The sequence below is a fragment of the Mya arenaria genome, chromosome 15 (genome assembly GCF_026914265.1).
Source record: "Mya arenaria isolate MELC-2E11 chromosome 15, ASM2691426v1".
In the NCBI taxonomy this organism is placed as follows: domain Eukaryota; kingdom Metazoa; phylum Mollusca; class Bivalvia; order Myida; family Myidae; genus Mya; species Mya arenaria.
In genome coordinates, this window is record NC_069136.1 from 45,548,041 (window position 1) to 45,572,231 (window position 24,191).

The following is a 24,191-nucleotide window of genomic DNA, read 5'->3' on the forward strand; positions in this document are numbered from 1 at the left end:
GAAATGTTCATGCATAAATGAAATGATATTATCAACAGTTTTGTTGAAGTCATTTCAAAATAAACACAAAAAAACATGAGCACTTGTCTTGTCATTTGTTAAACTACAATTTAAACCAAATTGTCTATACAGGGGAAATGGTTTGCATTACCTCTTACACGCAATGTGTTTTATATAATAAGAAGAGTGTATACTACTCGTAAGCATGTAAAACATTTCATCAGATTTCCTTAGTTAAAAAAAAACAACAACATAGAAATCATGAGTGATGTTATTCAATGATGATACATTTCAGAGCACTGATGAATGGATTCAATCAGTGGTTTCTTAGATGGCTTACAACAAAAAATGTTGGCTACTGGGCATGTCCTTGTAGTTTTCATTTACATTGGAAATACCATAATGCACTGTATTCAACCAATAGCTATGAACTTTTAATGTTTTGAGATCTGCAGCACTGATCAACTCAGAGAGGCTTGCTTAAAAAAGTCAATGTTGTCAAAAAAAACCTCCCAACATGGTTCAAGATAATAGAATAGAACTTGGTAGACATGTTGCCCGAGACAGAATGCCTACACATTTGGCAAGGCCCATTACTCTGGTTTAAAATGTTGAGTTATCCACTTTAAATATTGCTGTTCCCTCCGCAGAACTATTGTTAAACAATCTGTCCTCAATGTGTGTGCATTATATAGTGTGGTCCATGATCAACGATTACTAATATGTTCTTATTCTGCAAGCAGTTTTGGAAAGTTTATATAACCACATGCATGTGATATTACCAAAACTCAGTCCAACAAAGAGCCATGCAACTTGCTTGTCTGATACTCCTTAGAACTGTTTTGGTTTAAGTCTATAACAATTGCTATGCCTGTAAAAACATCGTTTTTAGAACTTAAATATAAAAATCTGCGATCTACTTTTTGTCAGCAGTCTTACACAACTGGTTTCCATGGACTTGCGCAGACATTGGCTGGATCCAAGACAAAAAATAAAAAAGATGTCAGAACGTTCAATCTATGGGAGTGCAGCTTTAAACAAAGAAGGTATAAAACTTTTACACTTGTGTTAACTGTTTTACCTTCCCTATTTGGAACTCCTCGGCCATTTTCCATCGAAAACAACTTCGGATGTATATGGACGGTTTACACTTTCAGAAATCTTTACATTTAACTACACTGCAAGTAGATCGCGTAGTAATTTCAATTTAGCAGTTAAACTTAATGACTTTACTCTTGGGAAATCTTAATTATTTATGCAATATAACACGTCACATTCAATTAATCGAAACACGTTAAAACACAACAATTAATACTATAATTCAGAAAATTACGAACTATTTCTACTGATATAACCCCGCGGCCTAATATTGAGACAAGTCATACATATTATAAGTGGTGTGAAAACAATAAATCCCTTTTTAGAAGAGATTTGATAGCGAATCTTAATACTATTAATACTATATTCAACGATTTGCACTCTTCACGGCCATGTGACATTGATAAATTGGTCGAAGAATTTTCGTCTGTCGTGCTCAAAAGTGCGGACCCGTATTTTAAGAAATGTATTTATTGCATAACAATAGTAATAGTTACATAAATAAATCCTTAAATGCCTGGATTGACCACGAATGTTTTACGTTCAAAAGGGTGTATTTAGAGGCACTCAATAACTTAAACGTATATAAATCAGTTTTGTGTGATTAAAAAGTGTGTATTTAAAACGCTTGTTAAAAAGAAAAAGACAGCGTATAGGACGCGTAAAGCTAAAGAATTGTGCCGTGTCGGAGTTGCGAAGTAAAAAACCAAAATAATTCTGGAACCACTTTAAATCTAAAACAAAACAGTATTTCAGACAATATTGACACCGAAACCTTTAAGGAATACTTTGCCGGTCTGTACAATGATATACGCTCTACACAAATAGACGAAATAGATAATTTTATCAACGATACTGTTTTTAATATCGATGATCCCACATTTGAGGCACTTAACGTTGCCATAACTCCTGAGGAAATTCGTCTTGCTGTAATAGGTATCAAACGTAATAAATCCTCATGTCCGATTAATAATTTACGAAATGAGTTTTTTATCGATACCATAGATATTTTAGTCGGTCATTTAACGGACTTATTTAACATGATTCTCGACGGTTATTTTCCTTTGTCTTGGTCATACGGTTTCGTCGTACCGATACATAAGAAGGGTGACGTTAATGACGCCAACAATTATAGAGGTATTACCTTAGTTAATTATCTAGGAAAAATGTTTACACTTGTGCTCACTTAAATTAGAGTCGAAAACTGGTTCGATGAAAATAACTTGCTGTCGTATGCCCAGTGTTTTCGAAAGGGATCTAGCACAGAAGATGCAATATTTGTTTTACATAATGTTATCGAAAATGCCATTTTTAATAAATTACAATTACCATGCGCATTTGTAGACCTAAAAAAGGCATTTGACTCTGTTTATAGGAATGCTCTGTGGTACAAACTATTTAAAATGGGGTTGGATGGGAAACTACTTAAAATATTTAGGGCAATGTATTCTGTGGTAAAATCGTGTGTCAAACATTGCAATTCCGTCTCCAATCTCTTTGATATTTCTATTGGTTTACGCCAAGGACAAAATACTTCGCCGGTATTTTTTGCATTATTCCTAGAAAATCTAGAACTGTTTCTACAACAGAACGTTGACTGTGGTATTATCCTATACGATTTATGCATTATGATATCACTTTTTGCAGACGATATGGTAATAATTGGAAACTCCGTAAATATAGCAAAAACTAAGGTCGTAGTATTCCGTAAAAAAGGACCGGTTAGGGCTAATGAAACTAGAGTCTATAGTGGCGTACCGCTTGAAGTAGTTGACAACTTTAACTATGAAGGCACAGTATTTTACTACACGAGCACTTTCGCTTTAAATAATCAATATGTAGTCGGTCAGTCTCTTAGGGCTATAAACTTATTAAACAAAAATATTTACAAATATGCCGTACCTCAGAAAATTGCACTTCAATTGTTTGACTCATTTGTAGGTTTCATCCTTAACTATGCAAGTTCTGTCTGGGGGTTTTCAAAATCGAAAAATATAGAAAAAATCCACCTAAAATCTTGCAAATCGCTTTTAGGAGTTAAGCAAAGTACATGTACAGCGGAGAATTAGGGCGTTATCCAATATATATGTATTAACAGATACGTGCTAATTATTAAATATTGGTTCAAAGTACAACAGTCTAATAATATTTTATTAAATTTGTTATACGGTAAATCAGTTGATTTAAGCGAGGAAGGCCTCACAATTTGGGCATCTAACGTTAAATGTTTACTTGAGGAGAATGGATTTTAGAAGTCTGGGTTAATCCGGGAAATTATAATGTCAAGCTCATTGCTCCAGTCTGTAAACAACGTTTAATTGATAGTTTTCAACAAAAGTGGCGTGCTGATATTGCCAACTAGTGCGAAACTTAATATTCTATATTTGCATCTACACAGTACGTTTGACATGGCTGAATATCTTAATTTATTATATAACAAAACTTATAGAAAATACCTCACTCAATTACGTGTATCAGCGCACATGTTACGTATTAAAACTGACAGGTACGGACAAAACAGACTGCCAAGAAATGAAAGATTATGATTATTATGCCATACATAGGAAATTGATGAAGAATTTCATTTTGTTATAAGATGTAATTGTTTCGATGACCTGCGTTCAATTTTTATTAAAAAGCATTCTTATGTAAAACCCAGCATGTTTAAATTTACTCAACTAGTTAGTAGTAATAACATTAAAGATGTCATGTGTATTCAAGCATTGACAGAGCGTCTTATTTATGACCGCTTTACCATGTAATGATTTGTAGTAACGATCTGATATGACTACTATGAACGTGGCCCTGAAGGGCCTCCGTTCAAAACAACTTTTGTAAAATATTTTTTTGAAGAAACCTATTAATAAATGATATTGTTTAAGTCGTAACCGTATAATCACTGTTGTGACCGCTAATCATCTGCATTTCCATAATGTATCTAAATAACTAGATAAACAGCTTCTTATATCTATAATTATTCACAATATTATTATACGTGAACATTCTCCATATTACTTGAGCTATTCTTCAATTGTTATTGATATTGGCTACCTTGTAACAATGATCACACGTTTGAATATTTCGTTTAATTGTGTATATTTGTTTGACGAGATGCTTTGTTGCATAAGTCGAAATAAACTTCTGATATACCTGCGTACGCCCGAGGCTGTTATCGATTGTAAATGGCCGAGGAGTTCCGAATGTTACATTCCATATCGTAATTTGTATTGAAAAGCACAGCTTGCGAATACACCACCGCTGACATTGTTGGTTTATATTCAGGCATTGATGAGAGTATGTGTGTAACCATGTAATTTAGATTTAAGATGCTTAAGGTTCGTATTTTCCTTTATATTTTGACTTAAAAGTTGACTTCAGTCATTAACGAAATAATTTTGAAGACGTGGCAACATATCAATGTTTCATGTAACAGTTTATGCTTAAGTAAACATGTAATCAACGTACATTGTAATGGTGTTTCTAAATTGAATAGCAATATGTTTTGAATGTTGAAAGCCAAGTATGAAAACGTTAAATGTTTGAAAACACATTTCGTTTTGAGGTTTTGTCTTTTGGGGAAGGAACACATAAATTATAACCTGTACAACATGTTACGGTGTGTTAAGGAGATTATTGATTTTGACGAAGGAATACTGTTTATTAGCTGTTGCATTCAAACGAAATACTTTAAAGCTGCACTCTCACAGATTGAACGTTTTGACAACTTATTTATTTTTTTGTCTTGAAACGAGCCAATTTTTGCGAAAATCGATGGAAACCAGTGAAATAAGAGTGCTGACAAAAAATTAGATCGCAGAATTTTATAAATAAGTTCAAAAAATTATGTTTTATGCATTTTTCTTAAACCGTTATTAACGGTTTAAGCCATAAAACATTAATTTTCGAACGGAAATATGCAAATCTGCGCTCTGAACTTTGTTCAGCAATCTTTCATCATTGGTTTACACATATTTACGCAAAAAATTCCTATTTCCAAGAATTAAAATAAAAATGTTGTAAAAACGGTAAATCTGTGAGAGTGCAGCTTTAAACCAAGCTGTTCCAGACAATTCAACTATTCAACTATTCGTAAGGAATCCGATCAACATGATAGTTCTCTGATAGCTTCATTAACAATATCTTTATATTTTGATGCCTGCTAACCCCATAGAATGTTTTTATAAGGTGTTTGATTGCTAACTACGTGAATGAATTGACAAAATAACACTATACATACAGGTATGAAAGCTCGAATGGTTGCTCTTTATATCAACTGATATCGGACATAAATGACTTATTTTGCAATCTTTAAAGCTGTACTGTCACAGATTTACCATTTTTACAACTTTGTATAAAAAAATTGTCCAAGAAAATTGTTGAAAAAAGATTAGATCGCAGATTATCATATTTCCGTTCGAAAATTGATGTGTTATGGCTTAAACTGTTACTAACTGTTTAAAGCTGCTCTCTCACAGATTGGACGTTTTGACAACTTTTTTTATTTATTGTTTTGGAACGAGCCAATTTATATAAAAATGCATGTAAACCAGTGATATAAGACTGTTGACAAAAAATCAGATTGCAGATTTATATACTTTAGTACACAAATTGACGTTTTATGCATTTTCTTAAACCGTTAGTAACGCTTTTAGCCATAAACATCAATTTTCGGAAATATGCAAATCTGTGATCTGATCTTTTGTTAGCAGTCTTATATCACTTGTTTGCAGATATAAACGCAAAAACAGGCTCATTCCAAGTCAACAAATAAAAATGTTGCCAGAACGGTAAATCTGTGAGAGTGCAGCTTTAAGAAAAAATCATAAAACATCAACTTTTCAATAAAAAAGTTGTCAAAAAGTTCAATCTGTGAGAGTGCAGCATTAAAGATTACAAAAATCATTACTTATTTTTGGCGTAATCTTTACATGTTCCTTTTCTGCACACAAAATCCTTTTAAATGGTACCAAAACAACACGGCACCCGGGCAGCAACAACACGATTTTAAATTTTTTAAGATGGTTCCGAAAACAGTTTTCAAAATGTTGTAATCGCGCGATATTGTATGTGTTTAAAGCTGCTCTCTCGCAGATTAACTGTTTTGACAACTTCTTTGATATTTTGTCTTGTAATGAGCCGTGTTTTGCGTTAATGTCAGGAAATCAGTGATATTAGACTGCTGACAAAAGATTACATCGTATTTGTTCATTTTTATATTTGAAAAATGCTGTTTTATGGCTAAAAGCGTTACTAACAAGTAAGATCTGTTCAATTTTGTGAGGTATCTTATACAGTCGAATCCCGTGCGCTCGAACTCCCAGGGACCGGTGAAAATACCTCGAGTCTCGGAAAAATCGAGCCAAGTGTAAACGTTGACCTTCAGTATAAATAAATCGATCGTTTACATCTAGTTCGAGCCAACGAGGAATTCGAGCCAAGCGATTTCGAGTCAACGCGTTTCGACTGTATTACTGTATTGATGACATTTAATGCCAAGTTTATGCAGTTTAATCCGAGACCAAAAAAAGTAACAAAAAATGTCAAAACTGTCAACCTTTGAGAGCGCAGTTTTAAAAACGTTTATATTAAAGGTTACACAAAATGTTTTAGAAACGGTTCAGAACATTGTCAAAACAGATTTTTATCACGGGATTTTGTATGGTTTTAAAAAGATGTCAAACATTTAAGTCAAACCATTGTATGTTATGTCATATATTCTTCTCTCAATGTGCACACTCTTTATTACATGTCCGTATTTAGGTTTGGTACATGAAATTAAATGACACAGGTCCAAGTCTATAAAACACTTTCATGTCCAATATCAGAATTGTTCTCTCAAATTCTTTGCAAAAGTTGCCTTATACGTTTAACAGATTTTGAGACAATAGTCAGGCTAAATGTGGTTTATGGAGTCACTACCGTCCAAGCCTCTCAAATATGTGTTCACTTTATTCAGTTGTAGGTTCAGTAGGGCGAGGATTCTTTGATTCACTGCCATGTGTCAATTAAAAGAAATAAAGCATGCAACCATGGGTAGGCACTTCCGAATTGGTGAACAGTCGAAACCCGTTGGCTCGAAATCGCTTGGCTCGAATTCCTCGTTGGCTCGAACTAGATGAAAACGATCGATTTCTTTATACTGAACTTAAACGTTTTCGCTTAGCTCGATTTTTCCTGGGCTCGAGGTATTTCCACCAATCCCTCGGAGTTCGAGCGAACGGGATTCGAATGTAATTAGCTCTCGACTGTCTTCCTAATATGGCATGTTCTTCATAATTGAACTTGTTACGTTACTTCCACGTTTTCTCATAAAACTTTATAAAAACGTATATAAAATTTAATAATTCAATTGATATCTTTAATTTTATTTAATTATTGTTTTTCAGATATCTTGATGATCAATGGGTCATTGCAAAAGAAATATTTGATAAAAAAGCCTTACGATGGAATACAACCGACGAGTACAAGCTATTCTTTCCAATATTATGGAAGATATTGGGGTGACACGGTTAACCATTGCAAAACGACGAAGGACTTGGCTTATGAAAGAAGCGATACGATCAGTAAAAGTTTCATTGCAAATTTACAATGCAGCTGCAGAAACGAGATTCAAGAGATTTTACTTTGGAAGCCAAAGTGAGGCAACGACTACTTTAGATATGGGATCAGACATTGATATGCTCTATTGTATTGAAGGTAGTCAAGTTATATGCAAAATGGGTGATTGGAAATATGGCACCAGTAACTTGTTTGTTAAAAAGGACGAACACACTCCGCCACAACACTGCAACCTTTTATTGCTGAAACTTGAAAGCCCAGAACCTGATAGGTTCTTTTCTAGTTTAGATGATGCATCTGATGATGCAATATGTTTAGACGAAGAAGGCAATTCTTTTCTGCTCAATATAGTCAGCTCTTTATATCTTAAAGAGATTTGCCTTCCTGACGAGCACCTGGCAAAACATGGTCCATCAGTTCACTGGGACCCCAATTTTGATTTTGTAAAAGCTTTCAACTGCCCAGCACTGCCAGAAGAATGTAAATACGCCTTTGCTAGGCCGCGTCCAGGGCATTGGCCAAGTGCAAGACTGCTTGACGAAGCAAAGACTGTTGGCGCGTTTGTTGTACCTCAGTGGTATAGCGAAACCCCAACAAATCCGCCGAAACATCCAAATAGGGGACCGTGTTTGAACGATTACTTTCAGACAGTAAATAAAAGAGCACTACTTGAATGGAGATTTTCAACGTCAAACATGGAGAGGCTTTTTGTCTTTGATTGGAATTTGCAACAGTTGAAGGCCTATGTTCTATTGAAAATTATTCGAAAGACATTCCTGAAACCTGTAATTGGGGACAGACTTAGTACGTTTCACATGAAGACGGCTATGATGTTCACCATTGAAAGCTATCCTCCTCATATTTGGACGGATGATAACATTTTGAACTGTGTCAGCCTTTGTCTCACAACTCTGCTCAGATGGATGAAGCTGAAATACTGTCCCCATTTCACAATTGCTAACGTTAACTTGTTCACTGGAAAGATTCACACACACGAGCTACCCCGATTGATTGAACTTATTTCGAGCTTAGTTTCAACCCACATGCAGTGTGTTTTTGATATTGAAATGGACTACATTGGCGAAAGACTTTTTAGCAAAGTTGCAGGCTTTCGATGTCCGTGTCCATCTTGGATTCAAGCTAATGGCTTGGTGGCAGTTTCGATGGCAGCCGAATACACTAGCGAATACTTCAAATGCTTGGTGGAGATTATGCACGGACTCGAGAAGATGGACTACAGCGAAGTTGTTTTGATGATTCGACGGCAGACTGGTATTTTGAAAAAGTGGTGTGACAACGGAAGCGACCTTGAAAAAGAAGCTGCTGGTGTACTTCAGCCGATGTGGTCAACAGCATCAATCAGAGTATCTAAGTGTATGGAGCTGAAAAGAAAGATCCCACAAAAGATTATGGAAATGAATACTTTGCGAGATGATCTGGGTTCAGTTCCATGTAAACTGAAGTATGCCTCAATGTTCTATTGCAGTGGTCAGTACAGCGCCGCGGCAGCGATTTTGTCTGCTTGTGAACGAAAGCTCGCCACTGCTGGATGGCAAATAACACTCATACCCGGTCGCGAATGCAGATTTCCTTTAGGAGGAACGCACAGCATATTTATAATGCGCTCCAACATTGAACTTTTCCATTCCATCATAGTGACGAGTGTTGTGTTTTCTCGCCACGAAATGCATTCTCTACCTGGACGTCTTGTATATGAAATGTTCAGAACTGTTACCAACGAGGACAAGCTGGATAGACACCCATACACGGACATCTGGATGGATTTTGCCGTGGTTGATCCTGTCCCTTTCCTGTACTATCTGCAGTTTCTTACATACACTGAAATGGGAGACGCGAACGAAAAACAAAGAGCTTTGGACAAGCTGGTTGACCAAATCAAGTTTGATAATGGTCAGTTTGAAACTTTACTCAATATGCTTGGCCATTGTTTAGAATTGAACGGAGAATACGTGGGCGCCTGGAGTCTCTACAAAGCATCCCTGAGTCGCTTTCGTCGCAATAACGCGACTGTGTGGCATATGTGCATATTAGTCAATCTGCTTATCAGCAATTGTTTTATCGCTAAATAACAAAGCGTATATGTATACAGTTATAATGATAAGAGAAGTTTATTGTTCAGATCTTAACACATGTTTCGAGTGAAGCTGGAATCACCAAAAACATAATCTTTAATTTATTTATTTTCGTTTGTATTTGAATGCCAATTGAAAGTACACACTGCTGTTTTCATAATTAAATGAGGACAATATATTGTTAATCAAAAGAGGAGACAGTGTGTACCGAAAAGTTTTACAAAGAAAATAATACAAATATGCCTGAGCTGCCTAGGCTTTTATTTCGAACAAATCTCAGATTTGAACATCAACATGAACAACTGCTACATATAATGACAAAAGTGATTCTGGAAATGATAATGAAGTATAGATCAGGCGTATTCCGTTAATGTTTAAGTGTTAATTTGAGTATGTGCATGGCATGGTATCTCCGTGGTTTGGTGTTTCCTACCTATGTTTGTAATGCATCTGTGCGCGGCAGGTTGTCTCCGCGGTTAGGTGTTCCCTACCTATGTGTGTTATGCATCAGTGCGCGGCAGGTTGTCACTCTAGTTTGTTCTTCCCTAACTATGTATGTAATGCATCTGTACGCGGCGATTTGTCACCCTAGTTTGTTATTCCCTAACTATGTATGTAATGCATCTGTGCGCGGCAAGTTGTTTCCGTGGTTTGGTGTTCCCTACCTATGTGTGTAATGCATCTGTGCGCGGGAAATTGTCTCCGTGGTTTGATGTTACCTACCTATGTGTGTTTTGATCTGTGCATGGCATGCTGTCTCCGTGGTTTGTTGTTCCCTACCTATGTGTGTAATGCATCTGTGCTTGGCATGCTGTCTCCGTGGTTTGGTGTTCCCTACCTATGTGTGAAATGCATCTGTGCGTGACAGTTTGTCTCCGTGATTTGGTGTTCCATACCTTAGTGTGTAATGCATCTGTGCGTGGCAGGTTGTCTCCGTGGTTAGGTGTTCCCTACCTGTGTGTAATGCATCTGTGCGCGGCAGGTTGTCTCCGTGTGTAATGCATATGTGCGTGGTAGGTTTTCTCCGTGGTTTGGTGTTCCCTACCTATGTGTGAAATGCATCTGTGCGTGACAGGTTGTCTCCGTGATTTGGTGTTCCATACCTTAGTGTGTACTGCATCTGTGCGTGGCAGGTTGTCTCCGTGGTTAGGTGTTCCCTACCTGTGTGTAATGCATCTGTGCGCGGCAGGTTGTCTCCGTGTGTAATGCATATGTGCGTGGTAGGTTTTCTCCGTGGTTTGGTGTTCCCTACCCAAGTGTGTATTGCATCTGTGCGCAGCAGGTTGTCACCCTGGTTTGTTGTTCCCTACCTATGTGTGTAATGCATCTGTGCTTGGCAAGTTGTCTCCTTAGTTTGTTGTTCCCTACCTATGTGTGTATTGATCTGTGCATGGCAGGTTGTCTCCGTGATTTAGTGTTCCATACCTATGTGTGTAATGCATCTGTGCGTGGCAGGTTGTCTCCGTGGTTAGGTGTTCCCTACCTGTATGTAATGCATCTGCGCGTGACAAGTTGTCTCCGTGCTTAGGTGTTCCTCACTTATGTATTTTATGCATCCGTGTGTAGCAAGTTGTCTCCGTTATTATTCGGCTCCAGAAATGTATCCCCATATTAAATGCCAATCGGCGGGAAAAGTGTTTTTGCTAATTATGAAAATGGTCGTTTTATTCACGTTTATTTAAACGTAGCTCTCGGTGCAACCTTATGTGAAGCATGCGTTGCAAATTCAAGGAAACAACCTTTCAGCGGGGAATTGTTCAAAAGAGCCAAAGTTTTTATATAAGCACGAGATCTGATATGTGCGAATCCATGCTCGGCGTACCATTAATTAGCGATTGTTGTTATTAAAACAAAAGTTATTTCTACAAAACCGACTGTCTTTAGTTGTAAAATGTAGTAGCAGGAATTTATTCATAAATCGATACATAAATTTTACTCAGTTTACTTGTATATTTAGAATACAACCTACATTTTTATCCAATGCAATTGCAGATAGATACCCATTAAGCACTATAGACTTAATCATTAGGAATATTAACTTTCGCAGGGGATTAAAGGTCCGCCTTCTGCCAATCATCCGATACACACTCCCTGCGTCAGATTTTGCGTTGTAAATGTATCAGCCAATGAGGTATTCTAAGTCAGTTAGATGACCTGAAGTAAATTCTTAATAAATAATAATGGGTGGAGTCATCTTACTATTACTTGGGCTGCAAACTTTCATTGACAATGTACGTGGAAAATGTTGTAACGCTGTATGATGATGTGGACCAGTCAAAATGTGTCGGGTAATGCACCAGTCAATTGTAACCACGCCCCCTCAAGGGTCTGGGGAAAGCGGGAGAAATGGACCGTGTTTTTACCTTTCTTGTGGCCCCGCAGAGCCGGGTGAATGCGGTGGTTTTGTCTTTGCGCCAAAATAGCGGGGAATGATCCTAACCTAGGGTCCATTGAGTGCGGGGGCATTTGGCGGGCATTTTACCAGCAGTTCGTACACGTAGAGTAGGGATTTTACCCGGGCTTGGCTTGACCGAAAGTCAAAGTCCCCGCTATTCCCCGGACCTTGGGGGCCGTGGTTACAATTGACTGGTGCATAACGCTAGTTGCACGCTGGGTTTTTAAAAGAAATCATGTCCAACAGTATTCGTTCACTCTGACACTACATTATTGGTGTATTTATATGATAGAAGCTAGTCATGTGTCCCTGATGTACGCATACCAATGCATGTGAATCATCTGTTTTAATTAGCCATACACACCCGCATGGTTGAGAATGTGGGTGTTTTTTTTTTAAATATTTATATGAAAAACTACAGAAACAAGCTCAGTAGCAAAAACATACATATATATATATATATATATATATATATATATATATATATATATATATATATATATATATATATATATATATATATAAAACTAGGTATGTTTATCAAAATTGTTAGGTTCCGCCTTGGAACGGTCAGTAAAATGTAAATTTACATGAGGGTTTAAACCAGTGCACAAACCTCACTTTTATCCCAACAATCCTAAATAAAGAAACAAACGTAAAAGGTAAATCTTATCAAAGTATGCATTCACTTGAGGAAACTTAATAATAAAACAAATAATGATAAACTTATAGGTAAATCCCAAGTACTTCAATGATTAGAGATACCAACTCTATCTACAGACGAAGGAATACAATTCAGAGCACCTAATGCAAAAACTTTTCAAAGATACGATGCAGTCATTGTTTGAAACAATGAGCATCACACACAGTCTGCCTTATAAAATAAAAGGTTTAAAACTGTGTGATCATAGAGTTTTATAATAAAAAGCATCATTGTACTAAAACTGGGAACAAATAACGAAAACATTATTAAAAATCATCACCAACTTATAAAACCAACTTATTTTCAATCATAAGGTTGTTCAGTCCCAACGTATATTTTAATACAAAGCAAATCTCATCCTTAAAGATGCACTCTTACTCCCAAATAAGATTTACCACAAGTAATACTATTGTTTTAATATTCCAAAAAGGATGAATAAAGTCGAAAACAATAGTTCTTATGAAGGATACCGAGTTTAATTTGAAGGAAATGTGCACAAAATACAGTAGTTCTACCTGATGTAACTATAGTAGATCACACAGTAAATATTTTAGCACTCACCTATCATTTAATATTTTTGCGTTTTCAGCTATTAAATACACGGTTACAAACTTGTTATAAGTAATTCATATTTTCCATAAATGTATTATTTAGTTAGTAAGTTAAGTTTTATCAGTCAAAATGTATGTTCGTTATACATTTGTATGTTTTGATTTTGAATAAGAGTGTCACTTTAATACACAACGCGATGAATCACTTGTATGTGTGTGCATTGCATAACATAAAAATGTATAACCATTTGTAAAATAAACAGGTTAGTCCGTGCGTCAGTAATCCGTAATATATACCATTCGGAACTCCTGGTCATTTTTTTTATCGAATACAACCTCTAAATAATAGCAGGAGGAAGATGTCCCATTTATATCGTAATAAAAGGCGAATATTGGTTTCTGGTATAACATGATGTCGAATACTGTTAAACTGTCATCATTGTTTTATAACTACAAATATACTCTGACTATGTTTACAGTACTAAAATATCAAGTTAGTTAATGTGCGTGAAGTTAGCAGCACAACAGCATAGCAGCAAGCTGCCAGCAGCAAGTTGATATGCTGCTGGCAGCTAGCTGCAGGCAGCTAGCTGCTACATTTTTTAAATATGAATATAATGATTTATATGAACTATATACTACTTTAGTTAATCATTGTATGCGTTCCAGCTGTTTGTAGGATTATAAATAGTGGTAAGAAAAAATAAGATTTTACTGTTTTAGCTTAATGTTTGGTAAACTTTTGATTACTTCGGGTCTTTTTGATAAGCGGTCCACCAACACAGTTATTTTCTTGCGAAAGAAAAATTTCTCGGGCCAACGGGACCATACCAACTAAACGTAATCTTTATTGATAGTAAGGAAACTACAATGCCTAAGATTTGACTACCATTACGAGTAGGTATGATAAATGTTCAAATACCATGCGGACGAAAAGTGCAGGGATGAACTAGGCCACGAGCCCTACAATGTGTGCTATTTCGATAGTTGGAGCTTTTGTCCTGAGTAGGCGAAAATAGAGCTCGAAAATCGAAATTTGCTGCTGTAAAAGCCATTTTGGGGACGCACTGACCCGAAAATTCGAGTAAGGGGACCATAACGAAAAGTGCAGGGATGAACTAGGCCACGAGCCCTACAATGTGTGCTATTTCGATAGTTGGAGCTTTTGTCCTGAGTAGGCGAAAATAGAGCTCGAAAATCGAAATTTGCTGCTGTAAAAGCCATTTTGGGGACGCACTGACCCGAAAATTCGAGTAAGGGGACCATAACGAAAAGTGCAGGGATGAACTAGGCCACGAGCCCTACAATGTGTGCTATTTCGATAGTTGGAGCTTTTGTCCTGAGTAGGCGAAAATAGAGCTCGAAAATCGAAATTTGCTGCTGTAAAAGCCATTTTGGGGACGCACTGACCCGAAAATTCGAGTAAGGGGACCATAACGAAAAGTGCAGGGATGAACTAGGCCACGAGCCCTACAATGTGTGCTATTTCGATAGTTGGAGCTTTTGTCCTGAGTAGGCGAAAATAGAGCTCGAAAATCGAAATTTGCTGCTGTAAAAGCCATTTTGGGGACGCACTGACCCGAAAATTCGAGTAAGGGGACCATAACGAAAAGTGCAGGGATGAACTAGGCCACGAGCCCTACAATGTGTGCTATTTCGATAGTTGGAGCTTTTGTCCTGAGTAGGCGAAAATAGAGCTCGAAAATCGAAATTTGCTGCTGTAAAAGCCATTTTGGGGACGCACTGACCCGAAAATTCGAGTAAGGGGACCATAACGAAAAGTGCAGGGATGAACTAGGCCACGAGCCCTACAATGTGTGCTATTTCGATAGTTGGAGCTTTTGTCCTGAGTAGGCGAAAATAGAGCTCGAAAATCGAAATTTGCTGCTGTAAAAGCCATTTTGGGGACGCACTGACCCGAAAATTCGAGTAAGGGGACCATAACGAAAAGTGCAGGGATGAACTAGGCCACGAGCCCTACAATGTGTGCTATTTCGATAGTTGGAGCTTTTGTCCTGAGTAGGCGAAAATAGAGCTCGAAAATCGAAATTTGCTGCTGTAAAAGCCATTTTGGGGACGCACTGACCCGAAAATTCGAGTAAGGGGACCATAACGAAAAGTGCAGGGATGAACTAGGCCACGAGCCCTACAATGTGTGCTATTTCGATAGTTGGAGCTTTTGTCCTGAGTAGGCGAAAATAGAGCTCGAAAATCGAAATTTGCTGCTGTAAAAGCCATTTTGGGGACGCACTGACCCGAAAATTCGAGTAAGGGGACCATAACGAAAAGTGCAGGGATGAACTAGGCCACGAGCCCTACAATGTGTGCTATTTCGATAGTTGGAGCTTTTGTCCTGAGTAGGCGAAAATAGAGCTCGAAAATCGAAATTTGCTGCTGTAAAAGCCATTTTGGGGACGCACTGACCCGAAAATTCGAGTAAGGGGACCATAACGAAAAGTGCAGGGATGAACTAGGCCACGAGCCCTACAATGTGTGCTATTTCGATAGTTGGAGCTTTTGTCCTGAGTAGGCGAAAATAGAGCTCGAAAATCGAAATTTGCTGCTGTAAAAGCCATTTTGGGGACGCACTGACCCGAAAATTCGAGTAAGGGGACCATAACGAAAAGTGCAGGGATGAACTAGGCCACGAGCCCTACAATGTGTGCTATTTCGATAGTTGGAGCTTTTGTCCTGAGTAGGCGAAAATAGAGCTCGAAAATCGAAATTTGCTGCTGTAAAAGCCATTTTGGGGACGCACTGACCCGAAAATTCGAGTAAGGGGACCATAACGAAAAGTGCAGGGATGAACTAGGCCACGAGCCCTACAATGTGTGCTATTTCGATAGTTGGAGCTTTTGTCCTGAGTAGGCGAAAATAGAGCTCGAAAATCGAAATTTGCTGCTGTAAAAGCCATTTTGGGGACGCACTGACCCGAAAATTCGAGTAAGGGGACCATAACGAAAAGTGCAGGGATGAACTAGGCCACGAGCCCTACAATGTGTGCTATTTCGATAGTTGGAGCTTTTGTCCTGAGTAGGCGAAAATAGAGCTCGAAAATCGAAATTTGCTGCTGTAAAAGCCATTTTGGGGACGCACTGACCCGAAAATTCGAGTAAGGGGACCATAACGAAAAGTGCAGGGATGAACTAGGCCACGAGCCCTACAATGTGTGCTATTTCGATAGTTGGAGCTTTTGTCCTGAGTAGGCGAAAATAGAGCTCGAAAATCGAAATTTGCTGCTGTAAAAGCCATTTTGGGGACGCACTGACCCGAAAATTCGAGTAAGGGGACCATAACGAAAAGTGCAGGGATGAACTAGGCCACGAGCCCTACAATGTGTGCTATTTCGATAGTTGGAGCTTTTGTCCTGAGTAGGCGAAAATAGAGCTCGAAAATCGAAATTTGCTGCTGTAAAAGCCATTTTGGGGACGCACTGACCCGAAAATTCGAGTAAGGGGACCATAACGAAAAGTGCAGGGATGAACTAGGCCACGAGCCCTACAATGTGTGCTATTTCGATAGTTGGAGCTTTTGTCCTGAGTAGGCGAAAATAGAGCTCGAAAATCGAAATTTGCTGCTGTAAAAGCCATTTTGGGGACGCACTGACCCGAAAATTCGAGTAAGGGGACCATAACGAAAAGTGCAGGGATGAACTAGGCCACGAGCCCTACAATGTGTGCTATTTCGATAGTTGGAGCTTTTGTCCTGAGTAGGCGAAAATAGAGCTCGAAAATCGAAATTTGCTGCTGTAAAAGCCATTTTGGGGACGCACTGACCCGAAAATTCGAGTAAGGGGACCATAACGAAAAGTGCAGGGATGAACTAGGCCACGAGCCCTACAATGTGTGCTATTTCGATAGTTGGAGCTTTTGTCCTGAGTAGGCGAAAATAGAGCTCGAAAATCGAAATTTGCTGCTGTAAAAGCCATTTTGGGGACGCACTGACCCGAAAATTCGAGTAAGGGGACCATAACGAAAAGTGCAGGGATGAACTAGGCCACGAGCCCTACAATGTGTGCTATTTCGATAGTTGGAGCTTTTGTCCTGAGTAGGCGAAAATAGAGCTCGAAAATCGAAATTTGCTGCTGTAAAAGCCATTTTGGGGACGCACTGACCCGAAAATTCGAGTAAGGGGACCATAACGAAAAGTGCAGGGATGAACTAGGCCACGAGCCCTACAATGTGTGCTATTTCGATAGTTGGAGCTTTTGTCCTGAGTAGGCGAAAATAGAGCTCGAAAATCGAAATTTGCTGCTGTAAAAGCCATTTTGGGGACGCACTGACCCGAAAATTCGAGTAAGGGGACCATAACGAAAAGTGCAGGGATGAACTAGGCCACGAGCCCTACAATGTGTGCTATTTCGATAGTTGGAGCTTTTGTCCTGAGTAGGCGAAAATAGAGCTCGAAAATCGAAATTTGCTGCTGTAAAAGCCATTTTGGGGACGCACTGACCCGAAAATTCGAGTAAGGGGACCATAACGAAAAGTGCAGGGATGAACTAGGCCACGAGCCCTACAATGTGTGCTATTTCGATAGTTGGAGCTTTTGTCCTGAGTAGGCGAAAATAGAGCTCGAAAATCGAAATTTGCTGCTGTAAAAGCCATTTTGGGGACGCACTGACCCGAAAATTCGAGTAAGGGGACCATAACGAAAAGTGCAGGGATGAACTAGGCCACGAGCCCTACAATGTGTGCTATTTCGATAGTTGGAGCTTTTGTCCTGAGTAGGCGAAAATAGAGCTCGAAAATCGAAATTTGCTGCTGTAAAAGCCATTTTGGGGACGCACTGACCCGAAAATTCGAGTAAGGGGACCATAACGAAAAGTGCAGGGATGAACTAGGCCACGAGCCCTACAATGTGTGCTATTTCGATAGTTGGAGCTTTTGTCCTGAGTAGGCGAAAATAGAGCTCGAAAATCGAAATTTGCTGCTGTAAAAGCCATTTTGGGGACGCACTGACCCGAAAATTCGAGTAAGGGGACCATAACGAAAAGTGCAGGGATGAACTAGGCCACGAGCCCTACAATGTGTGCTATTTCGATAGTTGGAGCTTTTGTCCTGAGTAGGCGAAAATAGAGCTCGAAAATCGAAATTTGCTGCTGTAAAAGCCATTTTGGGGACGCACTGACCCGAAAATTCGAGTAAGGGGACCATAACGAAAAGTGCAGGGATGAACTAGGCCACGAGCCCTACAATGTGTGCTATTTCGATAGTTGGAGCTTTTGTCCTGAGTAGGCGAAAATAGAGCTCGAAAATCGAAATTTGCTGCTGTAAAAGCCATTTTGGGGACGCACTGACCCGAAAATTCGAGTAAGGGGACCATAACGAAAAGTGCAGGGATGAACTAGGCCACGAGCCCTACAATGTGTGCTATTTCGATAGTTGGAGCTTTTGTCCTGAGTAGGCGAAAATAGAGCTCGAAAATCGAAATTTGCTGCTGTAAAAGCCATTTTGGGGACGCACTGACCCGAAAATTCGAGTAAGGGGACCATAACGAAAAGTGCAGGGATGAACTAGGCCACGAGCCCTACAATGTGTGCTATTTCGATAGTTGGAGCTTTTGTCCTGAGTAGGCGAAAATAGAGCTCGAAAATCGAAATTTGCTGCTGTAAAAGCCATTTTGGGGACGCACTGACCCGAAAATTCGAGTAAGGGGACCATAACGAAAAGTGCAGGGATGAACTAGGCCACGAGCCCTACAATGTGTGCTATTTCGATAGTTGGAGCTTTTGTCCTGAGTAGGCGAAAATAGAGCTCGAAAATCGAAATTTGCTGCTGTAAAAGCCATTTTGGGGACGCACTGACCCGAAAATTCGAGTAAGGGGACCATAACGAAAAGTGCAGGGATGAACTAGGCCACGAGCCCTACAATGTGTGCTATTTCGATAGTTGGAGCTTTTGTCCTGAGTAGGCGAAAATAGAGCTCGAAAATCGAAATTTGCTGCTGTAAAAGCCATTTTGGGGACGCACTGACCCGAAAATTCGAGTAAGGGGACCATAACGAAAAGTGCAGGGATGAACTAGGCCACGAGCCCTACAATGTGTGCTATTTCGATAGTTGGAGCTTTTGTCCTGAGTAGGCGAAAATAGAGCTCGAAAATCGAAATTTGCTGCTGTAAAAGCCATTTTGGGGACGCACTGACCCGAAAATTCGAGTAAGGGGACCATAACGAAAAGTGCAGGGATGAACTAGGCCACGAGCCCTACAATGTGTGCTATTTCGATAGTTGGAGCTTTTGTCCTGAGTAGGCGAAAATAGAGCTCGAAAATCGAAATTTGCTGCTGTAAAAGCCATTTTGGGGACGCACTGACCCGAAAATTCGAGTAAGGGGACCATAACGAAAAGTGCAGGGATGAACTAGGCCACGAGCCCTACAATGTGTGCTATTTCGATAGTTGGAGCTTTTGTCCTGAGTAGGCGAAAATAGAGCTCGAAAATCGAAATTTGCTGCTGTAAAAGCCATTTTGGGGACGCACTGACCCGAAAATTCGAGTAAGGGGACCATAACGAAAAGTGCAGGGATGAACTAGGCCACGAGCCCTACAATGTGTGCTATTTCGATAGTTGGAGCTTTTGTCCTGAGTAGGCGAAAATAGAGCTCGAAAATCGAAATTTGCTGCTGTAAAAGCCATTTTGGGGACGCACTGACCCGAAAATTCGAGTAAGGGGACCATAACGAAAAGTGCAGGGATGAACTAGGCCACGAGCCCTACAATGTGTGCTATTTCGATAGTTGGAGCTTTTGTCCTGAGTAGGCGAAAATAGAGCTCGAAAATCGAAATTTGCTGCTGTAAAAGCCATTTTGGGGACGCACTGACCCGAAAATTCGAGTAAGGGGACCATAACGAAAAGTGCAGGGATGAACTAGGCCACGAGCCCTACAATGTGTGCTATTTCGATAGTTGGAGCTTTTGTCCTGAGTAGGCGAAAATAGAGCTCGAAAATCGAAATTTGCTGCTGTAAAAGCCATTTTGGGGACGCACTGACCCGAAAATTCGAGTAAGGGGACCATAACGAAAAGCGCAGGGATGAACTAGGCCACGAGCCCTACAATGTGTGCTATTTCGATAGTTGGAGCTTTTGTCCTGAGTAGGCGAAAATAGAGCTCGAAAATCGAAATTTGCTGCTGTAAAAGCCATTTTGGGGACGCACTGACCCGAAAATTCGAGTAAGGGGACCATAACGAAAAGTGCAGGGATGAACTAGGCCACGAGCCCTACAATGTGTGCTATTTCGATAGTTGGAGCTTTTGTCCTGAGTAGGCGAAAATAGAGCTCGAAAATCGAAATTTGCTGCTGTAAAAGCCATTTTGGGGACGCACTGACCCGAAAATTCGAGTAAGGGGACCATAACGAAAAGTGCAGGGATGAACTAGGCCACGAGCCCTACAATGTGTGCTATTTCGATAGTTGGAGCTTTTGTCCTGAGTAGGCGAAAATAGAGCTCGAAAATCGAAATTTGCTGCTGTAAAAGCCATTTTGGGGACGCACTGACCCGAAAATTCGAGTAAGGGGACCATAACGAAAAGTGCAGGGATGAACTAGGCCACGAGCCCTACAATGTGTGCTATTTCGATAGTTGGAGCTTTTGTCCTGAGTAGGCGAAAATAGAACCCGAAAATTCGACTGAGGGAACTTTAGCGAAAAGTGTAATGTTGAACATTCTTCGTTTAACGCTCCTTTGGCTCATGTTCAGCTAGGCATTGTCAGGTTCATTCGAATCAATCATGGTTATTTAAAACTCATTAAAAAGTATATGTAACTGATTTCCAGGCAGGGATCTATTCTGCATGTCAATGGAGATTTATTACCGCCGGCTAGTAGACAACAGGTTTGAATCCTAGGCGCTGATTTGCAATTGAAGTGGGTCCGTCTAACGCAGGTTCGAATTAAAATTGCCGAAAATAAAACAAACAATTGGCGAATAACACCTGCTCAACAAAAACAATAGCTTTATATATTTAGAGACAGATATTGCCAAAAATTTACATTTATTGCTTTATACTAAGAAATTTGCAATCCCCAGTTCGCATCTAACGACAAACATTCTAATGCCGAGCAAACTATTGACTAATACCGTACATACGTATCAACGAAGGGTACACAGAGGTAACAGTTTGGATGGTATAAAAGGTACGGAGTGTAACCAGTGTTTAAGTAGAGGGGGACAGAGGGGGTTTCATTAAGCAAATTCTGTGTCACAGATTTGCACCAAAAAGTTGTTTTTTTCTGTAACGAATCTCAGGACATTAATCTAATAGAATTTGTTACGCTTTGAGTGTCATAATTGTAAAAAAGTACCAAAATGTAAAAAAAAGATTGTGTCCGAGACTGGGTTCGAACCCGCGTCGCCAAAATTGAAATTCGGCGTCTTCCTTACTGAGCTACCATAACTATGGGAGACATAATTAAATTATAAAGCTATGTCAATAGTATCACGTGATAACACCGACTAGCCAATCACACATAAGGAATGAATTCTACCTGGTAGACATACCCAGTAATCTTTTTTTAATGGCAAAATACAATATAACTGCTAAACTTAAATAAATTGTAAACTATGTGGTACTTTAATTAGTAAGTTTCAATGCATTGTACACATTTGCAACAAAGTATACGCTGAACTATTTAAACAACATATTAGACATTGAAACACTGATTTTAAATCCTCATCATCCTGTCATTGGAATGTTAAGATAACAGTGACTTTGATTGTTAAGAAATACTGCAGATCACAAGTGTTTCCATTTAACTTCTAGAGCAGTAAAGATTCTGAAGTTATGAACTATTGGCTCAGTATGTTCTTGTACAAAATAAATGGCTGTGTACGGCTGTATCATGTCAAGTAATTTATTTCTCTACATTTATTTCCGTACATACTAAAACCTTTTAACGATTTAGTACGTGAAAATGATCGACTTCTTTCATTTCAAGTGAAACATTTCATCTCTTGATCTCTGGTTATAGTGTAGCCCTTTGTTGAGTCATTTTAGTTGCTATTAGCAGCCACCCGCTGTGATTTAATTTCTGCTCCCATTATCTGGAGTTCCTTTGATGATGCTTAATTAATATACTATAAACTGTCAGCAGCGGGCGTTTCTTATGTAATCAACTTAGATCTGACCTATTTATAACTTTTTCCAGCAGGGGTCGTTCACTGCGTTTGTTTGATCAAAAATTTGATGGTCAGTAACACTTACTGGCAATGACATCATACCATTTATAACTTGAGAAACAGGTACTGTAATTTAAAATTAAAGATTTATAAAGCAAAGCGACTCATTTAATATTTTATTTAAATTGTTGTACTGTTATAATAATTTATTTGTGTTAAGAACTATAAGGCAAAACAAAGATTTGGTTAGGGTTAAAACAAGCATTTTTTATAAGGCTTGATTTAAGAATATTGATATAAGAACGTTATTTTCCATTGGCGAATAGCGTTAAAGAATTCCTGTATAAAACGTAAAAATGTTTAAACTACATATTAAAAAAGATGCACTCTTATTCCCAAAGAAGATGTACCACAAGTATTAATACAATTGTTTTAATATTTTTTAAACCAATCGGTAGGGTCGCGCCTATATGTAGGTAGGGTTTGTAAGATTTGATTGAGGTTTTTTTCTGTGTCATTCTTTCTCTTCAATATTTAAAATATGAAAAAAGCAAACAGTTGCTTTCAATAATAATAAAAAGTAAATGTTGTGCTTAGTTTGTTATTTATAGGGTGGAGGGGACAGAGCCTTGAATCCAAATTTCGAAATTATATTTGCAACTTTTAAGTGTCCAAAAAAACAACTTTCTGAAATCCTTAAAAGATGCAGAGATCAGTTTCGTTTCAAAATTAAATTTGGACTCACTGACAGTATAAAATGACCAGATTATATATAAAAATGTGCTTTCTATAAGCCATACATTATAAGTTTAGAACCCATCATGTTAACCTTTCTCGATCACCAGAATGTTGATGATATGTGACTATACTCTGGTTCAATCGCCAAGATTCGGAGAGCCGACAGAGACAATTTCAGCCAATCAGAGGCGTTTCACTGTATTCTATTAATAGATTATCTTGCAGTCGGTAAACCTTGGCGATTGCCTATAGCCAATGAAAAAGAGCCTAACATAACACAAATAAAATTAGAACACCTGAAAGCAAGCGTGGCATGAGACGGCTTATCATACTTCATGAATGATGATTCACAACATGTGTACCGCATTTTGTTCTAACACTGCGGAAAATGGTTGAATTTACGGGAAAGAACGGTCCCGTACATGGGTAGGTATAAAAGAGTGGCCGGACCGGACCAAATGCGGACCAACTGAAATCTCCGAACTGTTACGGAAATCGTTCGGAAGTTTACCTAATTTCCCGACCAAATTAAAATACGCATTGCTATGTTTCATAGATATTTTATTATGTCTGGTTAAAATAATAATAATAATAATAATAATAATAATAATAATAATAATAATAATAATAATAATATTAATAGTAATAATAATTATTATTATTATTAAATACATACATACATACGTACATACGTACATACGTACATACGCACGTACAAACGCACGTACAGCCGCACTTACAGATGCACGTACAGGCTCACAGACAGACATAATAAAACTTTAATAAATATAATATCTATAAAACATAGCAATGATTATGTTTATTTTGTCCGGTCCAGCCACTCCAACACAAGATTAGAAAAAAACGAACGAATTCCGTAACAGTTCGGAGATTTCCGTTCGTCCGGATTTGGTCCGGTCCGGCCAGTCTTTTAAACCCAA

At 38.6% G+C, this 24,191-nt stretch overlaps 1 protein-coding gene across 2 annotated transcripts; it reads left to right on the top strand.

The window, feature by feature from the left end:
• Positions 1-4,294: 4,294 nt before the first annotated feature.
• Positions 4,295-12,489, top strand: LOC128219069 (uncharacterized). Of its 2 annotated transcripts, XM_052926888.1 has the most exons (3): positions 4,297-4,433; positions 7,055-7,131; positions 7,485-12,489. In XM_052926888.1, the coding sequence occupies exon 3, from the start codon at positions 7,542-7,544 to the stop codon at positions 9,744-9,746; it is 2,205 nt and encodes a 734-aa protein (XP_052782848.1). In that variant the 5' UTR covers positions 4,297-4,433; positions 7,055-7,131; positions 7,485-7,541; the 3' UTR covers positions 9,747-12,489. The 2 variants fall into 2 exon arrangements, with proteins under 2 accessions (XP_052782847.1, XP_052782848.1); XM_052926887.1 differs by lacking the exon at positions 7,055-7,131 and having other exon boundaries at positions 4,295-4,433.
• Positions 12,490-24,191: the final 11,702 nt, after the last annotated feature.